This window comes from Teleopsis dalmanni, chromosome 2, assembly GCF_002237135.1.
Source record: "Teleopsis dalmanni isolate 2A chromosome 2, ASM223713v2, whole genome shotgun sequence".
Classification (NCBI taxonomy): domain Eukaryota; kingdom Metazoa; phylum Arthropoda; class Insecta; order Diptera; family Diopsidae; genus Teleopsis; species Teleopsis dalmanni.
Window position 1 is genome coordinate 57,439,125 of NC_051847.1, and position 20,771 is coordinate 57,459,895.

Sequence of the window (20,771 nt, forward strand, 5' to 3'; positions counted from 1 at the left end):
AGCAACGCTGAATCCTCTGCTGAGTATTTTGAAGCAGGCCGTACTGAAAAACGTGAAGCTCTTGAATATGAAAAATCGGGTATGCGAGTATTCAATGTTGGAGTTTTAATGGCTTCACATTTAGGTAGTTTACTTAGTAAAAACCTTTTACTAGTGATATTTGATGTTATATGATTAATTTGTGAACAGATTCACCTTTTGATTTGGAACGTTGTGGACCTGCTGTGGATTTGGCATTAGAAGTTATTAATGAAGATTTTTTAAAGCAACATAATATAACATTGAAAAAGGTTCAAGCAAGGTACGTGATAATTATATTAAATTTAATTTTTTAACATTCCGAATATATTAAAAATACTAACTTTTTATTAAATTCTGTATTTTACTTAATTTTTAAATTCTGAAATTCATTACTTACACATTTAATTTTATTCAATTTATTATTCCTTTTTAAGCTTTAATACCATTTAAAATGTATATGTATGGGTAAATGAGTGTCTGTTTGAGTGTTTTTTAATTTGTTTCAGTGCACTTGTTGCGCATTGTTGCTTTATTCTGTTCCATAATTGAGACCTTGTTCCAGTGCTACGACTAAGTTCAAAATTAATTGCTTGTATTTAATGTTCAAATTATGCCTTTATTGCTCCCAAAGCAACAGTAGCGAATGCACGAGTAAGGATAACAAAAATGGTATCTTCATCTTCAACTGTGGCTGAACACAAAAGAGTACTAAACGTAAAGAAACAATTTTTATTTTCTCCCATTTGTGATTTTATTACCGACCGCGCACTATTTAGGGGTCTCAGAATTTTTATAATTATATTTATTTAAAATTTCTTAAAATATCAGGACTTAATACAATGGCAATTTTTCTTCTTTACCAAAAAAAAAATTTATATGGAAATTTAAACATTATAAAGCCATTACTTAAAAAATCATAATATCAGGAGAAGAACCACTAAGAACAACAGTAATTATATCTTAATATCTTAAGAACTAGAAACATAGTCATACGAATCATTGATATAAAGATGCCAGAGGTTGGTGCCTTTAGGAAAGACGTTCAGAATATAAAAAAATAAAATATGAATTCTTTCAATTTATATACTAGGAACAATTGAAAAATTGAATCTTGATAGCAATTAAAAACTTATATGTTTTTATATAAGTTATATAACTTATATGTATATAAACTTTTATATGTTATTTTCTAACAAGTTAAGAGTGGTCTTTTGGACTAATTTAGGCCTTAAAAAGTGATATCACATATCAATTTATATGCACTAGTTGGCTATAGAAATATTGTATGAAGCTACCTCTATTCTTTACTGAAAAACCACTATATCATCTAAATAAACAAAAAACTTATTATAGTCAGACGGCTTTGGCAGGTGCCGGAAGATGTAATTCTATACAGAAGTTTGAAAATACTAGTTTGCTGTAGCAATTTTGAATGAAGACACTGTTATTTTGGACTAGAAAATCACATTGTCGTCTGAATAAAATAAGAACGCATATTAGGTTGATGCCTTTGGAAAGTACCGGAAGAAGTGATACCACATAGAAGTTTAAAGACACTAATTGACTATAGGAATTTTAAATTAATATATCGCTAAGAACAAACTAAGAACAATCAGATGCTTTTGGCAATTGACGGATAGCGATTGAGCAGTTAAGTAATCTTTTCTTTTTTTCTTCTAATCCACTAGATCAATAAATAGCTGCTAACTTGTCGACTAGGTAAAGCATTTTTAAATACAAAATATTGATGTTTATCTTTGACATAGAAAAACAAGTTATTATTTTAAGTCTATTTAATTCTTTAAAGTATCGTTTATTGGATATCCAATAATTAAATCATTTATAGAGTTGTCATTGGCATATAGTAAAACAAGTTATGGCTTTATATGTACATAATTTTAGAATATCTATTTCGCGAAACACTTCTACATTGATTAATAATTTATATCATGTGAGCCCGAAACATTAGATTTGGAAAAAGGTAGGTTTCCAAGCCGAAGTGACCACTGGTTCTATTTTATAAAATTTCTTTTTAATAAAAAATATATACTACAAGTTTTTTTCAATTGAACTGCTCTTAATACTTCGGATAGTAAGAATGTGGATCTATAATTGTTTTTTGTTTTAAGATTTTTGATCTTAAGGTTACTTAATTACAGCCAATGATATATAAGAAGTATAGTTTCAAACTCAGTATTCCAGATTTTATTACTTTTATTACATTCATTACGATAATCTAATGGAAGAGATAGTGTTACTTTATGTTGCCTCATAAGTCCCAGAGTTTAAAAAGAGTTCGGTATTTAAACAAAATAAAAAATGCTTTCCAAGAAGAGATCTTGCAGCTGACTAAAACCATTTAGATAATAAAACCCTAGCATCCTTAAATATTCTACACCTTAAGTTGTCAAGCCTTAAATATTCTACACCTTAAGGTGTTAATGCTATCACTTTCTTTTTTTTTCTAGTCATTCATCATATTTTTTAAGCCTATCGGGTGATAGTCTTCTTTCACTTCTTCTTTTTCCTGGTAACTTTTCTATTAAACATTGAACTCTATGATATATCTTTAAGAATTTTTATAATATAACCATTTTATTTCAAAGTTTACTTTTTCACATTTTCAGCTAATATTGGAATCTTTTGTAATAGTTATTGCTGTGGCTACAACCAATCAGACTAAAAACAAGTTATCTTCCATTTTCTCTGTGCATGCTTTGCTCTTCGGAAACAGATAACAACCACCCTAGGTAAACTCCGCTCTATGCTCTTACTTAGAGCGGTGTCTTTACCTAAATACACCAAGGAAATAATAATAATAATAATAGATAAACTGATATTCAATTATCTTAGGGAGCTTGCAGAAGATTATGTTGGTTGCAAAGCTTCTTAAACCGCATGAATTCAATTTGACAGAGCTATATGTAAACATCCAATTAAACAGTTTACAACAAGTATATAATATCACAGTTGTGCAAGACTACTAATCAGACTTTTGGATAGAGTCACCACTTTAATCATTCGAATAATTTATTATTATGTGTGTCCAATCATTTTTTCTAAAGGGCCAAATATAGTTTGCATGAATTTCTTTTTAAAAGGAAATAATTCCCATATGTTATAATAGATTTTATTTAAGTTTTCTCTACACCAAATTTTATTTTACTTATTTATTATTTATATCTAATATCTAATGTTTTTCATAAAATAAAATAGATCTTTGGAAAATTCGGATTTTGTGTACTTTCATCTATCAAAGAAAATTTTAAAAACAATTATAATGTTTATATATCTATAATTTTTGCATGGTTTCGCAATAATGAAAATTTTAAAAATCTATATTTTTAGTTATCCATCTTGTTCTGGTGAAAGAGCACCTGGCTTGGCCGCTGATATGCACTTTAAGAACGATGTAATTGCCTTCATTGGTCCTGCCTGTGCATTTGCCTTGGAGCCTGTTGCACGTCTTGCTGCTTATTGGAATACACCAATTATTACTGGCATGGGTGATCAGGTAATCACTAACAGAAACCAAAGAAACTAATTTATGTCTACATACATAGCTTATACCACAAAAACCGTATGCCTGGAATCCTTTTCACTTTACACTTCATGCCTTCTTTCCACTTTCTGTTTCAATCAAAAAAGCTTTGCCGCGGATCCAGAACTACGAGTTTTCATTAAACTCCTGTGGTTTTGCTTCACACTTCCGCAATTGGTTTGGTAATCTCCGTTCAAGAACGCGTGTCAGTTGACAATTTAATTTTCTTTCATTTCTTTTTACGTTGTTTAATTATTTTTACTTAAATAATACCGCGTAATGCACTGGTGATAGGAGGGAGTAATAAAATCCAAAGCGGTAGCAACTAATTTTATGTCAATTGGTGAGCAGATAAAGCACAAATCAAGTGAAATTATACAAAATTAATTGAAACTTAAAGTGATTACAAAACAAAAAATGGCCATTTTAGTCGTTCACTTTGTATACTCCTTTATACGAGTTTAAAATAAAGGATATATAATAGCTCAGCATGTGGTGTACTATAAGGACATGCACCATAAGATAAATGAAGTTTTTAGTACAATTTAGAATGCTTTAAGGATAACTGAAATGTTAGTGTCTTTAGAGAGAATATATTTTTAGGAAAACTAATTTTATTTCCTTATGAATTCTCTTCATCTTCATCTCCATTACATCCTTAAGATTATTTCATCAAATAGGTTCTGTATAGATTTTATTGAATTAGGTATGGAACGTGTCGAAAAAGCTATTCGCCATCAGCTCAATCGTTATGGTTGATTTAATTTGGGAATCTGGATGATTATTCCAACATTGAATAATAATTGATTGAAAATTCGCTTTCAGTGTCATCTTAAACTAATATTAGAGTCGTGTAATAATATACTATTAAGTATCTATTATCAGTCGAATTTGTTAAAAATATTTAGTCATTATTAAATTTAATATTAGAGTCGTATAATCGAATGTTATAATGTTAAATATCCATTGTAAATGATATTGTTCAAAGAGTATTTAGTTAATACTAAATTTAATATTAGAGTCCTATAAACGAATGATTTACTACCAACTATCCATTATCAATGATATTCTTTAAAAAATATTTAATTTGGTATAAAAATTTATAATTACAATCCCTTTTGATAAAAGATGTTTGTTTTATTATTTATTTATTTGTGAGTTAACATTAAAATTAATTTTAAAGTTAACTAAGAATAAAGAACTGGACTACTAGGTCCTTCGCCCTAAACGATAAGAAGTAAAATATTATCGCAGTTAACATTATATACAAATATGAATTATATCTTTATGTATTTTCTCCATCTGAGCACTAAAAGCTCGTCCAAAATTATATATTTCACAGTACAGTTGGCTTTATACTTGAGTTTTTATACATTGTGACAAGGCTATGTTAGTCAGACAAGGACAATAGGCTATATTCAAGACTTTTTTAAATTACTATTTTTATACTATTTTTATTACTATTTTATTACTATTTTTTTATATATAAACCTAATGTAATATATACATATATATATACATAGATGTTATATTCTTTTGACAGAATACTACCTCAAAATATTCATATTTCTCTTATAATTCTAATAATATTTTTATACAGAATAAATACTTTTTTTAATGCAAACTATAACATAAAATTTGAAATAATTTAATATATTTAAATAAAATATTTGCAGCCTCCATCTGAAGGTGAATTAACTGTAACTTCCGGTATACTAGGAAAAATTCACAAATGGAAGAATGAAAGTACGGTAAGATCAAGTAAAAAAATACTTATATATTATACTTAATTATAAAATATTTATAATTATCTACATTATATAACAATATCAATTAACTACGATATGCTTCTTTCTATTTTCACAAACACTTGAAGCCAGTCTATGAAAAAATATTAGAAAGTATTTTGACATTTAAATATAGTTTATAAGTTTCTAGAAATGAAGTAGTTCATAAGAATAATTTTTTTTTTGTATTAAATTTTGAGGTATATATATGTTAGCTATGTAGTTAAGTAGTTACAACTGGCTGACCATGAAATACTTTTTGATGCTCCACAAAAAAGTATCGATCACTAAGATAAGACATTAGAATCACAAAGTTTGGTACAATAGTAGTTTCTTAAAAAGAATAAGTAGATGCCAAACTCTAACATCTCTACATTTCTCTGGATGTAGAGATATGATGCTATACAAAATTTTCTTTCCACAACTATCATTGTTTTTATACCAAGTAATTGATGGCATTAGAGATAATAATACCTTAATTCTTTTTGTACGTAAAGTGTCTGACCCAAAGAGAGCAACAATCGCAGAATTACCATAAAACGAACATTTTCCTATATATTCATATGTGTTTCAAAAGATTGTATCCTTTGTATTTAATTTTAACTTAATAATGTTGTTAAATACAATATTATTCGAATAATATAATTTACTTGCTATATTGCGTCCGTCACTACTGGATGAAAATAATAAAAGATAAATTACCAAAATATGCAGACATCAATAATCCTTGTATATTTATTTATAGAAATATATACCATTTATATAAATATGTTATATACCATTTTAATTTAAGTATTGTGTATTCATATGCCACAAATTTTTTAAATTAATAAATATCTCCAACATATTCTTTTTCTGAAACACAAAAAGACCTTCTAAATTAAAAAACCCGTCCTAAATGTTGCAAAGTTTATTGGACTTTACATAACTTACAGAAGATACATATCCTTACATATTAAGATACATATATATTATACGAAACTCATTTGTTTAAATGTGTGTAGTACATGTGTCAATCGTTTAGACCACAAGATGGATTAAAGTGAATAGATTCTGTTGTGGCTGTCGCAAAGGATAACAAAATAAAATGAAAGAAAAAATAATTTTACTTATATAAAATTTAACAAATCCACATAGAGACACATTGTGGATATGATGAGTAAATGGAGTTGTGACAGAAATACGTGATAACTGTTGCTTGTACTGTGGTAAGAAAGTGTATATTGCACTGGGAGGTTGGTTGTAAAAAACGTAATATTTACAGAGTCCATTACCATTGACACTGAACTTGTGCAACAGTTTCTATGGGAATAAGAAATATTGACAAATAGATATGATTGTAAATGCTACAGTTATGATTGTAAAAAGTATTAGGTCAATAATGCCATAGACGACGTGTGTTATACTTTTCTGGAGTTAATAACCATAGCATACTTAAAAAAAAAATTACAACCATTGTTACTAAAATTACACAATTATTGACACTGCTCTTTCACTGGTCAATAGTGTATTGTATCTATCAGTCACTGGAATTATTAACCAATATGATCCGTAAATCTAATCAAGATATCCTTACGAATTTAACCAATCTGAAGAACTGATCCAACTTTAAATACATTTGTATAGTTAGTTATCCTAAATTAAAGAAGCGTTAGTTTAATAGAGTTCTTAATTGTAAACGGTTATTGTTGATAATAGTCGAAAGTGACCATTCAAACTAATTCAATAATAAAATCTGAAGAACTGGTTCACCGTTAAGAACATTTGTAACTATCTTTATAGTTAGTTGTCCTAATTTATAAAAAGCGCTGGTTTGGTGAAATTCTTAATTGTCAATGGTGAAAAGTGAACATTATAGATTTTTCAGTTTTGTTATTATAAAATTGATCAAAAATATTACATCTTAGCCAAAAATCAATTGATAGATTTTATAAAAGAATATTCAATGGTAATAAAAATTTCTTCTTGACTAATTTAACTACGAATTGTTTATCCAGTGAAATGGATTTTTTTGACATTTTACTACCCAAATTATCTCTCAAAATAATTAAAATTAATTTTCAAATGTCAATTATGCCGAATTTGGCTAGACCTTAAAGTTAAACTTAATACCTTAAGATGATCTTAAGAGAGGTAAGATAAACTAGTAATAAACTAATAAAGTGCAAATTAGTTCAAGTGCTTCTTAACTGCACTAAAAAATAAAAGAATTTTCTATAGGTGAAATTTCTGTATTTCTGTATTTCTCTAAATTTCTGTATAGAACACAGCTATAGGATAGGAGTACGGAGAATTTTTTTGTTGTTTTATTTGAATTGCAAACAAATTGAAGTATTCATTGCATGTCCTGGAATAAAGCATCTTAACCCCGATTTGAATTTCTATCAATTCCGAGTTGATTACTGTTCATATAATAATAACAGCGTAAATTTAAAAGATTTTTCTATACAATATTTCCTTAAATAATGTCATTTTTTTTGACATCGAACATTTCCGTACGTAAACAAATGCAAAATCATTGCAACGTTGCAGATGCACAGATGCGAGCTTAACTATATTTACACTGAAAAAAATTGCTTGTTATTTTTAAAGTGAAAAATTACAAAAACATGGGCATTTACAAATTAACACCAGGGCTTGTGTGTGGAGGGAGAAAGGGGCTAAATTCATACAACATCATTACGAGCAAAACTAACGAAGCGTGCTACTTTCACTTATAAACTGATTATGCAAATATGTCATAGCACACTTAAAGGATATAAGCAACAGGATGTGAACAGGCACAGAGCGGAAGGCAATAAAATGTGTGAAAAGGTGGGGGATGATATCATTGAACAGACTAAGATAACAAAAAGACTCTGTTACTCATATGTGTAGCACGTGCTTGCAGGCAATTATGTTAGTGTGTGTATGCTTATGTTTACTTAAGCGACTCTTTCCCAAGTGGCAGTGTATTATACACTTCATAACGACTGCATTGCTCTTGATGTACTGACACTAATGTGTAAACACACTGTTGCTTCTACAGTTATTGGGAATATCTTTCGACTGAAGCACTCCCTATTTAGTTGACGATAGTCACTCGACATCATCGGGAAAGAATTCATTGCGCGCCAGAAAATTCAATTGTTTATTTTTTTTTTTGCAATTTATGATTTAATATGGTTCTTTCTCTTTTCAGGGTATGTTCAAGGATAAAACAAAATATCAGACACTGACACGTATGTCCTATTGCCAATGTCGCTTGAAGTTAGTATTTGCTAGTATATTTCGGCAGTTTAATTGGAAGCATGTGGCATTGCTGGTTGATAGGTCTGACCTGTTTTCATTGACTGTTGGTAAAAACTTAGAGTATGGACTTCGTCAGGAAGGCTTATTGAGTTTTGTGCGTGAATTGAATGGCAATGAGCAGGAACCATATGAAAACTATTTAAAAGATGCCAGCATGTATGCAAGAGGTAATTTAATTTAATTTGACTAAAACATCAGAATTAGGATTTGAAGTTTTGTTAGTATTCACATATGTACTTGTATGTTATTTCAGTTATAATCCTCTCTGTACGGGGTACATTGGTGCGAAATTTCATGCTGGCTGCATATGATTTGGAAATGACAAATGGCGATTGGGTATTTTTGGATGTTGAAATATTTCAGGTTGAGTATATTTTTATAAATACTAAAATAAAGAAAGTAAAATAAAGAAAAGAAGGAAAGAATTTTCCTTAATTAGCTAAGAAACCCGTTTTGATTCCACATTCTTCGTAATTGTGGTTAGAAGAATGAGCCTATTGGAACCCACCAAACGCATTTTTAAATGCAAGTATCTAGCCAATACTAATGAAGTGGAAGGAGGAACGAATCTTCCTTAATTAGCTAAGAAAACCGTTTTGATTACAACATTCCTCGTAATTGTGGGTAGAACAATGAGCCTATTAAAACCTGCCAGACGTATTTTTAAATGCAAGTATCTAGCCAATACTAATGTTGGAAATAAAGCTGAATGTGTTAGAGAGTAAGGCACTAAAATCTTAAATCAGGCTTTGGAAGAGCAGACAATAAACTACATGTACTTCATGAGATTCGACAGGTCAGATCTAGCCTGGCTCCAATAGAAAGCATAATATTTCTTCATTAATATTTCACCCAACTTTAAATACTGACTGCATGATGATTGCTTGAATAAATAATCTTGAATAGTTCAAACATTTAATTTTAATTAACTTTTAGTAATTAGTATATATTTATGATTATGAAAATGAAAAAAATACTATTCTTAATAAAAAAAACAACTTGGTAATATATGTTACTTTACTTTGCTACCAATGAATAACCACCAATTTTCAATCAAATTATATGAACGAGTTTTCTTTACTATTGTTGTTTTATATATACTGCCATGTACCTATATTGCATAGAATAGAGTACAACCAAAGATATGTTGTCTTCACTTAGAATCAATCTTTATACTATCTTTATTTCAGTAAAGTTTTTGTTAATTATTACTTAGCTAACTAAGGCAACAATAAGCATATCCAGTATATTTTTTTAAATATATACTAAACTTATTCTATGAAACAGAAAATGATAGGGTTTTAGCCTCCTAGTACACCATAGTATATCTTTTATAATATGTTATTATATTAGGCATATGGTATTATGATATTGGTATGATAAAAAAGTAGATATATGGATGAAGGAAAGAAGACAAACGAATGAATGATTGAACTCAAAATGAAGAGAAATCAAACTTTTGAAACTTTTGCAGAGTGAACCATGCAAGTCCATTCGAACTTAAAATTCAAAATCGTAAGTATTATGCAGAACTGTATGATGATACGAGGTTCTTATCTTTATGATAGAAAATAAATTGTTATCACCAATTTTCAATAAGTTTTGGATTATTATTACGACCTTAGTCCAGTAATAATTTATAACTCAATGATGGAAGTGTAAAACATCTAGCCCACCAACAGTATCCTTTTAAGATGACACGCCTCTGCTATTTAAATAATAAAAAACCAACAAATTAATTTATAAACTTCGCTATATTCTCTCTTTTAAAGTATCGCAGCTTTGAATTAAGCCAGAAAAGGGACCACAAGTATATTGAATCGCCTTGTGCTCTGTAATTTACCGTGAATCCACTAATCTTTGCCTCTATGGCAGAGCCGCCTTCATAAATGATATTTGGATATCAGTGGCGGAGCTAGACCAACTTTGCACGTCGGCGACATCAGAATTGCGAGGCCCCCTTTATAACCCAGTTGTAAAAGTAAATAAGTTACATTCACTAATACGACAAAGCATGATTGAAAGTTTTATTGCTAATCAAATTAAAATAAACACAAATTAAAATAAATGAATTTTCCTACTTTTAACCTCACTCAATTATTTTTAAACTATATCATAATTTGCGTCAGCTGTTATTTTTGCTTCAGTTTATAGAATTTCCAATGAAGATAGTCTCTCTTGGATCATCATACTTTTCTAGTACGTCTTAAACAATTTTAACTTGGCTTCTTTCTTTTCGTCGAAGCTATACTGACTGTAACTGTGAACATGAATCTGATTACTATATAAACATTTGAGAATACTTCGAATATGGTTAATGCCATTATTAAACCAAATTGTTCAAAATATTTATTAAGTGCTTAGAATCCACAGTCGGTAACTTTTTGCGAGGCCCCTGCGGGCGCGAGGACGTCGGCGGTCGCTGACATCGCTGACGCCTAGCGACGTCACTGTTGGATATGAATACTTTAAAAACCACATGACATTAAGTCCTGACTCAGTATTTGTATAGCCTGCTATTCAGAACCCTAAACAGCAACTATTGAAATAATTTGCAGTGCGATTATTCTTCTTCCTTCTTCTTCTTCATTAAGCCTTTGTTAAATAACGTTTTCAGATGATTGCCATCAAAATGCAGCCACGTATAACCAAAACCATCACAAACTTTAATCAAAATTCTGCAATAACTCATCTCCAGATCCTTAAAGTGTAGGCTTTTGAAAATTAAATATACATTTATTTGTGCAATATATAACAACTATTGTTTATATAACAACTACAATTATATATTTTTTAATATTTATAGAGTTCATATTGGGGAGATCATGACTGGGAAATGGGAGATTCACATGATAGTCGTGCACGTAAAGCATATGAATCATTACTACGCGTTTCGCTCCTACAACCAACAAGTCCAAAATTTCAGGGTTTTGCTGAAAATGTACGCGACATGGCAACTAAGAATTATAATTACACATTCAGTGAGGGCGAAGAGGTGAAAATCATAATAAATAAATCTATCAGAGAAAAATTACATAAAATTTTATTATAGGTGAATTTTTTTATTGGCGCATTCTATGATGGTGTTATTTTATTAGGAATGGCATTAAATGAAACGCTAACTGAAGGCGAGGATATACGCGATGGTACAGCTATTACACGACGCATGTGGAATCGCGACTTTCATGGAATAACTGGACATGTGCGCATCGATGAAAGTGGTGATCGTGACGCTGATTACTCAATTCTCGATTTAGATCCTATTAACGGTAAATTTGCAGTTGTAGCGCATTACTATGGTCTTCATCGGTGGGTTACATACCTATATATTTTATATTCAATTTAATGTTTGTAATCATATGTGTAAATATATTTTAGCAACTATTCAGCTGTTAATGGTAAAAAGATACATTGGCCAGGCGGTCGAGAAGGCCCACCGCCAGACATACCGCGTTGTGGTTTCTTGGGTGATGCACCTGATTGTCATGGCAATGGTTTTGTTAATTTAAGGTCAAAAATACTTACAATTTTTTATTTGTTTTTTTTTTACAGAAGTGATTATATTGTATGCCACAATAGCTTTTGGTATCTTTGTAAGCTTTACTTGTCTTGTTGCTTATCTTCTCTGCAAGTAAGTATTATATAGATAGGTACATAACATAGGGTTATGTCTATTACAAATGAATATATATATAACATATTGTTATATACGTATATTTATGTTGTTACTAATAAAATAATAAATTACTTTAATTAGGCAAATGAAACTGAATAATGAGCTCAATAATATGTCTTGGCGAGTCCGTCCCGATGATATACTTTTAGAAGTTGGCCGTATGTACGGTAGTAAAATTGGTTTACAGAAATTGAATGCGGAGGTAAGCGTTTAATATAATTTTAATAAAAAAAGAATATATATCTAATATATAGTTTTTTGAAAAATATTAAATTAAAGGTTAAATAGATGAATTTTATATAGATGTATTTTTAATTTAGAGCTTATCACTATTAAAACACTAGGATAGGTTAGAAAACTAGAAAGAAGATCTATCTCAGTTAAATAATGAGGTACATTAACTATTAATTGCAGTACAATTTTTGCTTCCAGAAACATATTTACCTTTTATACCTCTAAATCAGAATGCTGTTTTAATTTATAAAGTATAAATAAAAGGTGAATGATAGAAACAGCGGAGAGAGAGATAGTGATATAACATACATAGTGAGGGAATGAATATATACATTACTAGTATCATATTATTTGTTTATATATCATGTAATCTTACCTATATACCTATATATTACCTATATATATTATATATATATATACCTATATATATTATCTATATATATATATTACCTATATATATATTACCTATATATTACCTATATGTACCTATATACTTTGCAATTTCAGTAAATTAATCTTTAGTATTTTGATTCCTGAAATAGTTATTGGCTAAATACTCACCATATTGCCATTTAACAACTATAAAAACGTTTGAGTTTATTAACCTGTATATACTCATATAAAAAACAAATTATTTTAATGAATTCACTTTATATTTAATTTTTCTTATTATTATTTATTATATTTTATTTATTTTTAATATCAGAATTTTTCGCTACAACAATATGGTATACACTCTGGACGTGCCTCCATAGCAAGTTACTCCTCATTACCATTATCTCAGGTTTTTACTACGATTGGAATTTTTAAAGGTGAACGAGTGGCAATCAAGAAAATCCATAAGAAAAAAGTTGATATAACCCCAACGTTACTCTGGGAAATCAAACAAGCTCGAGATGTTAGTCACGAGAATACAGTACGTTTTGTTGGCTCATGTATTGATTTGCCGCGACCAACAGTATTAATACTCACAGAATATTGCCCAAAGGGCAGTTTAAAAGATGTGCTTGAAAATGAAGCTATACAACTTGATTGGAATTTCCGTATGTCTCTAATACACGATATTGTAAAGGGAATGGCTTATTTGCACAATAGCGACGTGCAAGTACATGGAAAATTACGTTCCTGTAATTGTTTAATTGATGGACGTTTTGTATTAAAAATATCTGATTTTGGCTTACGTACACTAACAACACCCTCAGAATTTGTTAAGGATCAGAATTATTTTAATAGTGCGTGCCTTAAAATCTTTTTATATATTTTTTTTTATGCGACGTAATAAATTTTATATTTATATAGAATTTCTTTGGATTGCACCTGAACTTTTACCACTGACAGTAGTACCAGGCAATCCGGCTACACAAAAAGGTGATGTATATTCATTTGGTATTATTTTAGAGGAAATAGTAGTGCGTGGTGGACCGTATGAAGCAGCTCGTCAATTTATGGACATACAAACTATATTACATCGGGTTGAATCGCACGAAAATCCACCATTGCGCCCATTTGTCACACAACGTGATTGCCCCTCCGATGTATTGGATTTAATGGAAAAGTGTTGGGCTGATAGTCCAGAAGATCGGCCTGCTTTTTCTACTATTAGATCTAGTGTACGTCTTATAATGAAGTAAGATATTTGAAGAAATATTTTATATTGCTTTAATATGCAATAATTATTTTAACAGAGGTTTTTGTGAGAATCTTATGGATGATTTACTACGTCGTATGGAGCAATATGCAAATAATTTGGAAAGTTTAGTTGAAGAGAAAACTGAACAACTTAGCATGGAGAAGCGACGTACGGAAGAGTTACTGTTTCAAGTTTTACCAAGACCAGTGGCGACACAACTGTTAGCTGGCGAAATGGTTCAACCTGAACAATTTGAATGTGTTACAATATATTTTAGTGATATTGTAGGCTTCACAGCACTTTGCGCTCAAAGCGGCCCAATGGAAGTGGTCGACTTCTTAAATGATCTCTATAGCACATTTGATCGCATAATTGGATTTTATGATGTGTACAAAGTAAGTTTTGTTCGGAAGGAGATGAAAATTCTGTTTGATAAAACTATTAATATATATATTAATACGAGTAGGTTATACATACCTAGGTTAAACGTGCTTTCATTATATCATGTTAAAATTAATCTATAAGTTATTAATTATAATAATATTGTTATAGGTTGAAACAATTGGCGATGCATATATGGTTGTGTCTGGGTTACCTGAACGGAATAGTGATAATCATGCACGCGAAATTTGTCTAATGGCTTTAGCAATTCTGGATGCTGTTAAGTCATTCACAATCAAACACAAACCAGATTACAAGCTCAAAATACGGATTGGCATTCATTCCGGACCGGTGTGTGCAGGCGTTGTTGGACAGAAAATGCCACATTATTGTTTATTTGGAGATACAGTAAATACGGCTTCACGTATGGAATCTACTGGAATGCGTAAGTCTGAAACATACCATATATTATGTTTAAATATATATTGAATTCTATATAACAATATTATTTGAATTTCTTAGCACTTAAAATACATGTCTCATCGGCAGCAAAATTTTGTTTGGATAAGTTTGGTACTTTTGAAATGGAATTACGAGGGGAAGTTGAATTGAAAGGAAAAGGTAAACTTATCACATATTGGCTTAATGGTTGCACAGAACCGGATCCAAGACCACCAACACCACCCAAAAATAACAATGATGAAGTACCATTTCCAATATTATTTCCTGCTATTTGCAAATAAGAATACAATTAAGAGATTAAACTTTTTAGTTCTTAATGTGTAGTACATAACAAATATCCCATACATAATCTACAGAATCTATTGATGTACCTTATAAAACCGAATTATCTTAAACTTACTTCAATTACCGTAGTTTGTGATGATCAATTATTGTATGTGTATATTCTATAATTATATATGTTATATGATAAAAAAATTTTCTAGTTAAATTTCACAAAATATCTTATTTTGAATGTAGCTTATTTAGATAATAATGTTTTTGTGTATATTAGATGAAAGGTATATGTATATAAGTAGATATGAATAGATAGTTGGTTTTGTAATTGTGCTGTGAAAGATATGTTTTGTATTTAATGATCTTGAATAGAAATTATAGAATGTAAACCTCAAATCTAGGCTAGTTTGATTTAAATATATAAAAGCATAAGAGTGGAAAAATACTGTAGAAGTTTATGAATTCAATAAAATTTAATGCTTCTTTGTGAAATTAAAATGTGTGTTTTCATAAAAAAAAAAATCCAATATCAGTTAACTGGTAAATATTTTGAACATTTAAGAATCTTTTAAATTGAAATAAGGTTTTTTTTAAAGATGTAGCTACAAATAAGTACAATAAATTAAAAAACTATAAATATATTTTAATATAGTTGACATATAACCTTAAGGCACTAATCTAAGCAACCTCTATTGATGAGTTCCCAAAAATTCTACTCAATGAATGCTCGAAAAAATGTGCCCGACTCAGAAAGAAACGTTTTGAAATTTGAATTTTTCTTCAGTTTTGGATATAAACTTCTTTAAACGTGATAAATTAGCACTACTTTTCGGTCACTCCATCTTTTTATATCCCTCTTAATAATGTATATCATGTCTATAACATATCCATTTGTAAGCAGTGATTTTCTCGATAGAATAAGTCTATTTCCACTCTACGCTACTTAGTGTGCTCTAAAGCTTTTTTGTACTCTAAAGTTGTAGTATGACCTTAATATATCTAAGATTATAAATTAGTGGCATTTATCTATCTTTCAAAGTATTATAGAATATTTTCGAAACAGTTGTTTAAATTTGTGAAATGTAATTTGTTTAATATAATTTCATGAAATTTTTAAAAAAACAGATAAAACAATATTAACAATTGATTGAAATTTTAAATGTCTAAGAGATAGAAATGCCAAAGACCTCATCTGTTATTGAGATAAATACTTCATTTGTTCATTTGTTGTATCATTTCAGAAAATGATAATCGCAAACCTAAGTTATAATACTTGAAAAATGAAAAACATCTGAGCTCTTAATCACAGGTTATTATATATAAAATAGTATAAAAACTGTTTAAGCTTTTAAAGGACAAACTTCACCATAATGCTTTTAAAAGATAGAGCTTTTAAAGGATAAACTTTACCATTAGGATTTTTGTTGAGATAAAATATATGACTTGATAATATTTCTTGGAAGCTTTTTGGAGAGCTTTCAGAAGGATATGCGCTAAAAACATAACATAAACAAATGTATGTATATTGGTTATCCTGAAAAGAACTGTCATTTAAGTGTCAAAATGTGAAAAGTGCGGAGAAATTTTCTTTGTAATCTTTTTTTACTCAAGAAAATAATAAATTTTGCGGTATTGAATACATTGATAAAATTGTGAAAAATATTTGTTTGTAAATGGAACTAAAGGAAATTTATAGAAATATATTCAACAAATAAAATCTAAAGGGTGTTTCGTTTTTGTGAATCATCCTAAAACTTGAATTGCCGTAGAGTATGTCAGCAGCAAACAAGTAGCAATTTTAGAGCCAAATTAAAAAAAATTATCAAAAAGAAATAAATACCAATCGAATATTCAGAACATATTCGAATAAATCAATCAAATCTGAATAAAAAGTGTGAAATATACAATAATAATGAAAATAAATCTGCTTATTAAACTTTAATTAAATTGCTTTAAAATATAATATATAAAATAAAATACTTTTATAAATGCTTATATGCATATAAATATTTAATCACTAACGGCGTTCAATAGACGAATATAAAAAAAACAAAATGAAAATAATGCGATTAAGACATGCTAAAGTAGTCATAGCAATTGTTGTCATAGCCAACATAATATTGTTTTATTACTCCTGGAAATCAACATTCTGGAAGAGCATCACATCTTCCTTGACAGCAACCAGCAATGACCTAAACATTGCTGATACACAACAAATTCAAATGCAGCTCGCCAAATCTTCAAAGGATAAATCTAAAAATGCCAACAAACATATACGAAAATCTATAACAATTGTCTTTCGTACTTTTTATACATTTGAAAATGACTTAAAAGCCACCATCGATAGCATTTTAAGTGTTATACCGAATATGCAGATATTGGTACTACAAGAAGGTGTACCTTATCCACCTATTTCATATGAGCGTAACAGCAGCTCTTACAGTGAAGAGAATAGTGTACGTTTTCTTAATCTTGGATTTGATATTCAGAAAACGCCAGATGAACTCAACACTTTAGCTGCTATTCACACTAAATATGCACTATTTATGCCAGATAGTGTCCGAATAACCAGTAAAAATCTTCTGCAGAAAATATTGCGTGAAATCAATAGCCATGCTTTGAAGGCCCCAGCAGTGGCCAATACTAAGCTGAAATTGTCGAGTGCATTGGTGCCTATATATGAGACGGTACGTCATGTCGTTATTGTGCCATTTGCTGGTAATATAAAATCGTTTAGCAGTTGCACAGAAATTAAATTGGATCTGCCAAATTGGACGATACATTATATGGCTGTTAACAATAGTGGAAAGTGCGACTTAGTAAGTAAATTTCTTAAACTTTTATGACATTTTGTATACATTTCTTTATTAAATAGCATAGACTATTCACTCATCTACTTACAGTCATCGGTAAATTAAAGCTTTCGCCATAATTTCTATCTATATTGATCGGTTTTCCAATAAATAAAAACTTCTTGACTTTTATTTTCGTAAAGCAATTTACAACCACATCTAATCAACAGTTTTTTAGACATCCCCTCGCTTGGAGTTTGAAGATTTACTGTAATGCATTGTCATGACTCATAAACATGACGTACAGAAACTATCTCAAAGATTGTACTTATATAAAACGTGAGACTGTACTATAGATGACAAGTCTTTGAGCTATAAATTTTATAATTGTCTGTATAAGTTTCCATAAAAGATCGGAACAATAAATTGTTCCTCTATTTTCATTAAGAAATTGTATCTGAACAAGATCTGAAAAAGGACAACCATTTAAAGAAAGTTGTATTGAGACATACTGGTGTTGTAACTGTTCGGAGTGGTGAGCGGCACCTGGTAACTTATGTAAACAAGTGATTCCGGGACGTAGACAATGCCGTTCTTCAAAGATTGCTATATGCTTGTAATTAGCAGTATGAAGTACCCAGACAGGATTCAAGACAGAATTGATCAAAAATATTTACCAATCGAATAATAGTTGTACAGAGAATTATACTGGACTCAAACATTTTTTAAGGCATATCATTACTTATTTAAAAGTAAAACGGTTTCGAATAGCAAAGAAAAGACAAGAATAAAAGTTTAGTTAATTTATTGAAATTTGGCTGACCATTCAACGTTGTTTCGAGTATTGCCACATACTTATCACCAGTGGTCTGATTAAATATTCGAATTTCTTTTTAATTAATTTATAGTCTGTATATAATTTGTTTGGACTGCAAGTGCCAGGCTTAAAACTCGTGCCTGTCAAATTAAAAGCGATAACTAATCGTGTTTTTTCACTAGTAGCAAAGGCTACACAATCTTTCAATGTCCAAGTTCCAGGTTTTTTGTCACTTTTTCTTTTTAACAGATTATTATTCAAAATTTTACTTGAAACTCTCAACAATTCAAATTATAATATACCCTTTTCTTTTTTTTCTAGTACTTACAGAAACATGCAATTTTAATAGATACTGGAATATTAAAAGAACTACCGGACCCATTTGCGACACCTTTTCCGGAAATGCTTTATATACAAATGAAAATTGCAGAAATTCCTGTATGTTCAAAATTTTATATTAATTAATATATTATTATATAACTAACAGATACATTTCCAGAGAACCATTTTTCCACAAGCCTTTCAGGAGGGACGTAGACTCTTCACGTCATATCACACCAAACAGAGACGTATGGAAGCAAGACGACGCCAGTTCAAAGAAATGTATAAAAAACTGCAAATTAAAAGAATTGTTCGAAGTTCGCATAAAGTAGTTCCAAAGACTGAAACCAAGGACACTGGTACAAATATTCCACAACATAATCTAGTGTTGGACACACAATTTTCGTCCTCTAACTTTTCGTTACCGCAAGTAATAGAAACAGATTTAATTGGTTGTGAGCGCGTAACACGCTCCTGCATTGGTCCTGTATACAACAATAAACCATATTATATTTATATTGGAAGACATACTCCACCCTGTTGTTTAGATAAATTGAAAACCACTTTCAATCATGTTTTCGAGGAATTCGAAAATGTCGGCATACGTTACTGGCTTGACAATCATGCACTCAAATCGGCCATCGATACCAATCAACTGTCAGCTGATGCATATGAGATCGATATAAGTTTTAATATAAATGACTTAGAGCGTTCAAATGCGCTAAAGAAATCACAAAATAAACCCTATGTGGATAATGAGGGTTTCTATTGGATTAAAGCTACAGATGGACACTATTTTCGTGTACAATTTTCTAAGATCAATCAAATAGGTGTAAACCTTTTACCATTTGAAATCAAAGGAAATGTCATGCATCCAAGTGGATTTTTTGGTTGGAAGGCTAAGGAATTTGCTGTGGATTACTTACATCCAATGTCAAATGTTTTATTTTTGGGTAAAAATATTATGTGTCCAAACAATGTGCGTGAATTTCTAGAATATAAGAATATTAGAAACTAACTTTCATATTTAATTTAATTTATGCATAATTTTTTAAAGAATTTGTAAAATTATTTTTTCATAAAAACAATGTGAGAGTGAAAATTTATAGATAAATAGGTGAGCAAGTAATTTTAAATATTTCACTTAAATACTCAAAACCTCGTTGTGGTCATATACTATCTGACTAATACCTTCATAAATTGTGATTATTCTTCGTAACGTTAAGTTGACTCCCACCCATAAACTGGAACTATTATAGCTTGAAGTCTTACATACTCGTAAATCTATTTTTAATCGATGTTCTTTACCAGATTTGTTACATCTAATAATTTGGAAATTAAAAATTAATTATTTATAACTTATTTATGTAAATTATTATGTATTATTATTTAATAATAAGAAACAATGCTAATAAATATTAATTCTTGTGTATAAAACCGATTTTTAGTAAATTATTTAGAGGAATATTTAAATGTTTCTGTTGTAAACTATTTTATATCTAAAAATATTTATAGACGTAAACTTTAACTATAATTATTATT

General features: G+C 29.6%; 2 protein-coding genes across 2 annotated transcripts in view; both read left to right on the forward strand.

Moving 5' to 3' along the window:
• The window catches only part of LOC119681319 (receptor-type guanylate cyclase gcy-28), a 21,358-nt gene extending 5,956 nt beyond the window's left edge, over window positions 1-15,402 (forward strand). The window contains exons 5-14 of the mRNA XM_038094478.1: window positions 8,531-8,807; window positions 8,894-9,003; window positions 11,447-11,635; window positions 11,693-11,949; window positions 12,398-12,518; window positions 13,257-13,782; window positions 13,850-14,177; window positions 14,236-14,575; window positions 14,733-15,006; window positions 15,084-15,402. Coding sequence (XP_037950406.1) covers window positions 8,531-8,807; window positions 8,894-9,003; window positions 11,447-11,635; window positions 11,693-11,949; window positions 12,398-12,518; window positions 13,257-13,782; window positions 13,850-14,177; window positions 14,236-14,575; window positions 14,733-15,006; window positions 15,084-15,304 — 2,643 coding nt within the window. The 3' untranslated portion in view covers window positions 15,305-15,402. The remainder of the gene's footprint in view (window positions 1-8,530; window positions 8,808-8,893; window positions 9,004-11,446; window positions 11,636-11,692; window positions 11,950-12,397; window positions 12,519-13,256; window positions 13,783-13,849; window positions 14,178-14,235; window positions 14,576-14,732; window positions 15,007-15,083) is intronic.
• Window positions 15,403-17,345: 1,943 nt separating this feature from the next.
• Window positions 17,346-20,247, forward strand: LOC119674635 (fukutin-related protein). Its single transcript, XM_038085783.1, has 3 exons — window positions 17,346-18,118; window positions 19,230-19,346; window positions 19,408-20,247. Exons 1-3 carry the CDS (start codon window positions 17,354-17,356, stop codon window positions 20,245-20,247), a joined length of 1,722 nt encoding a protein of 573 aa, XP_037941711.1. The 5' UTR covers window positions 17,346-17,353.
• Window positions 20,248-20,771: the final 524 nt, after the last annotated feature.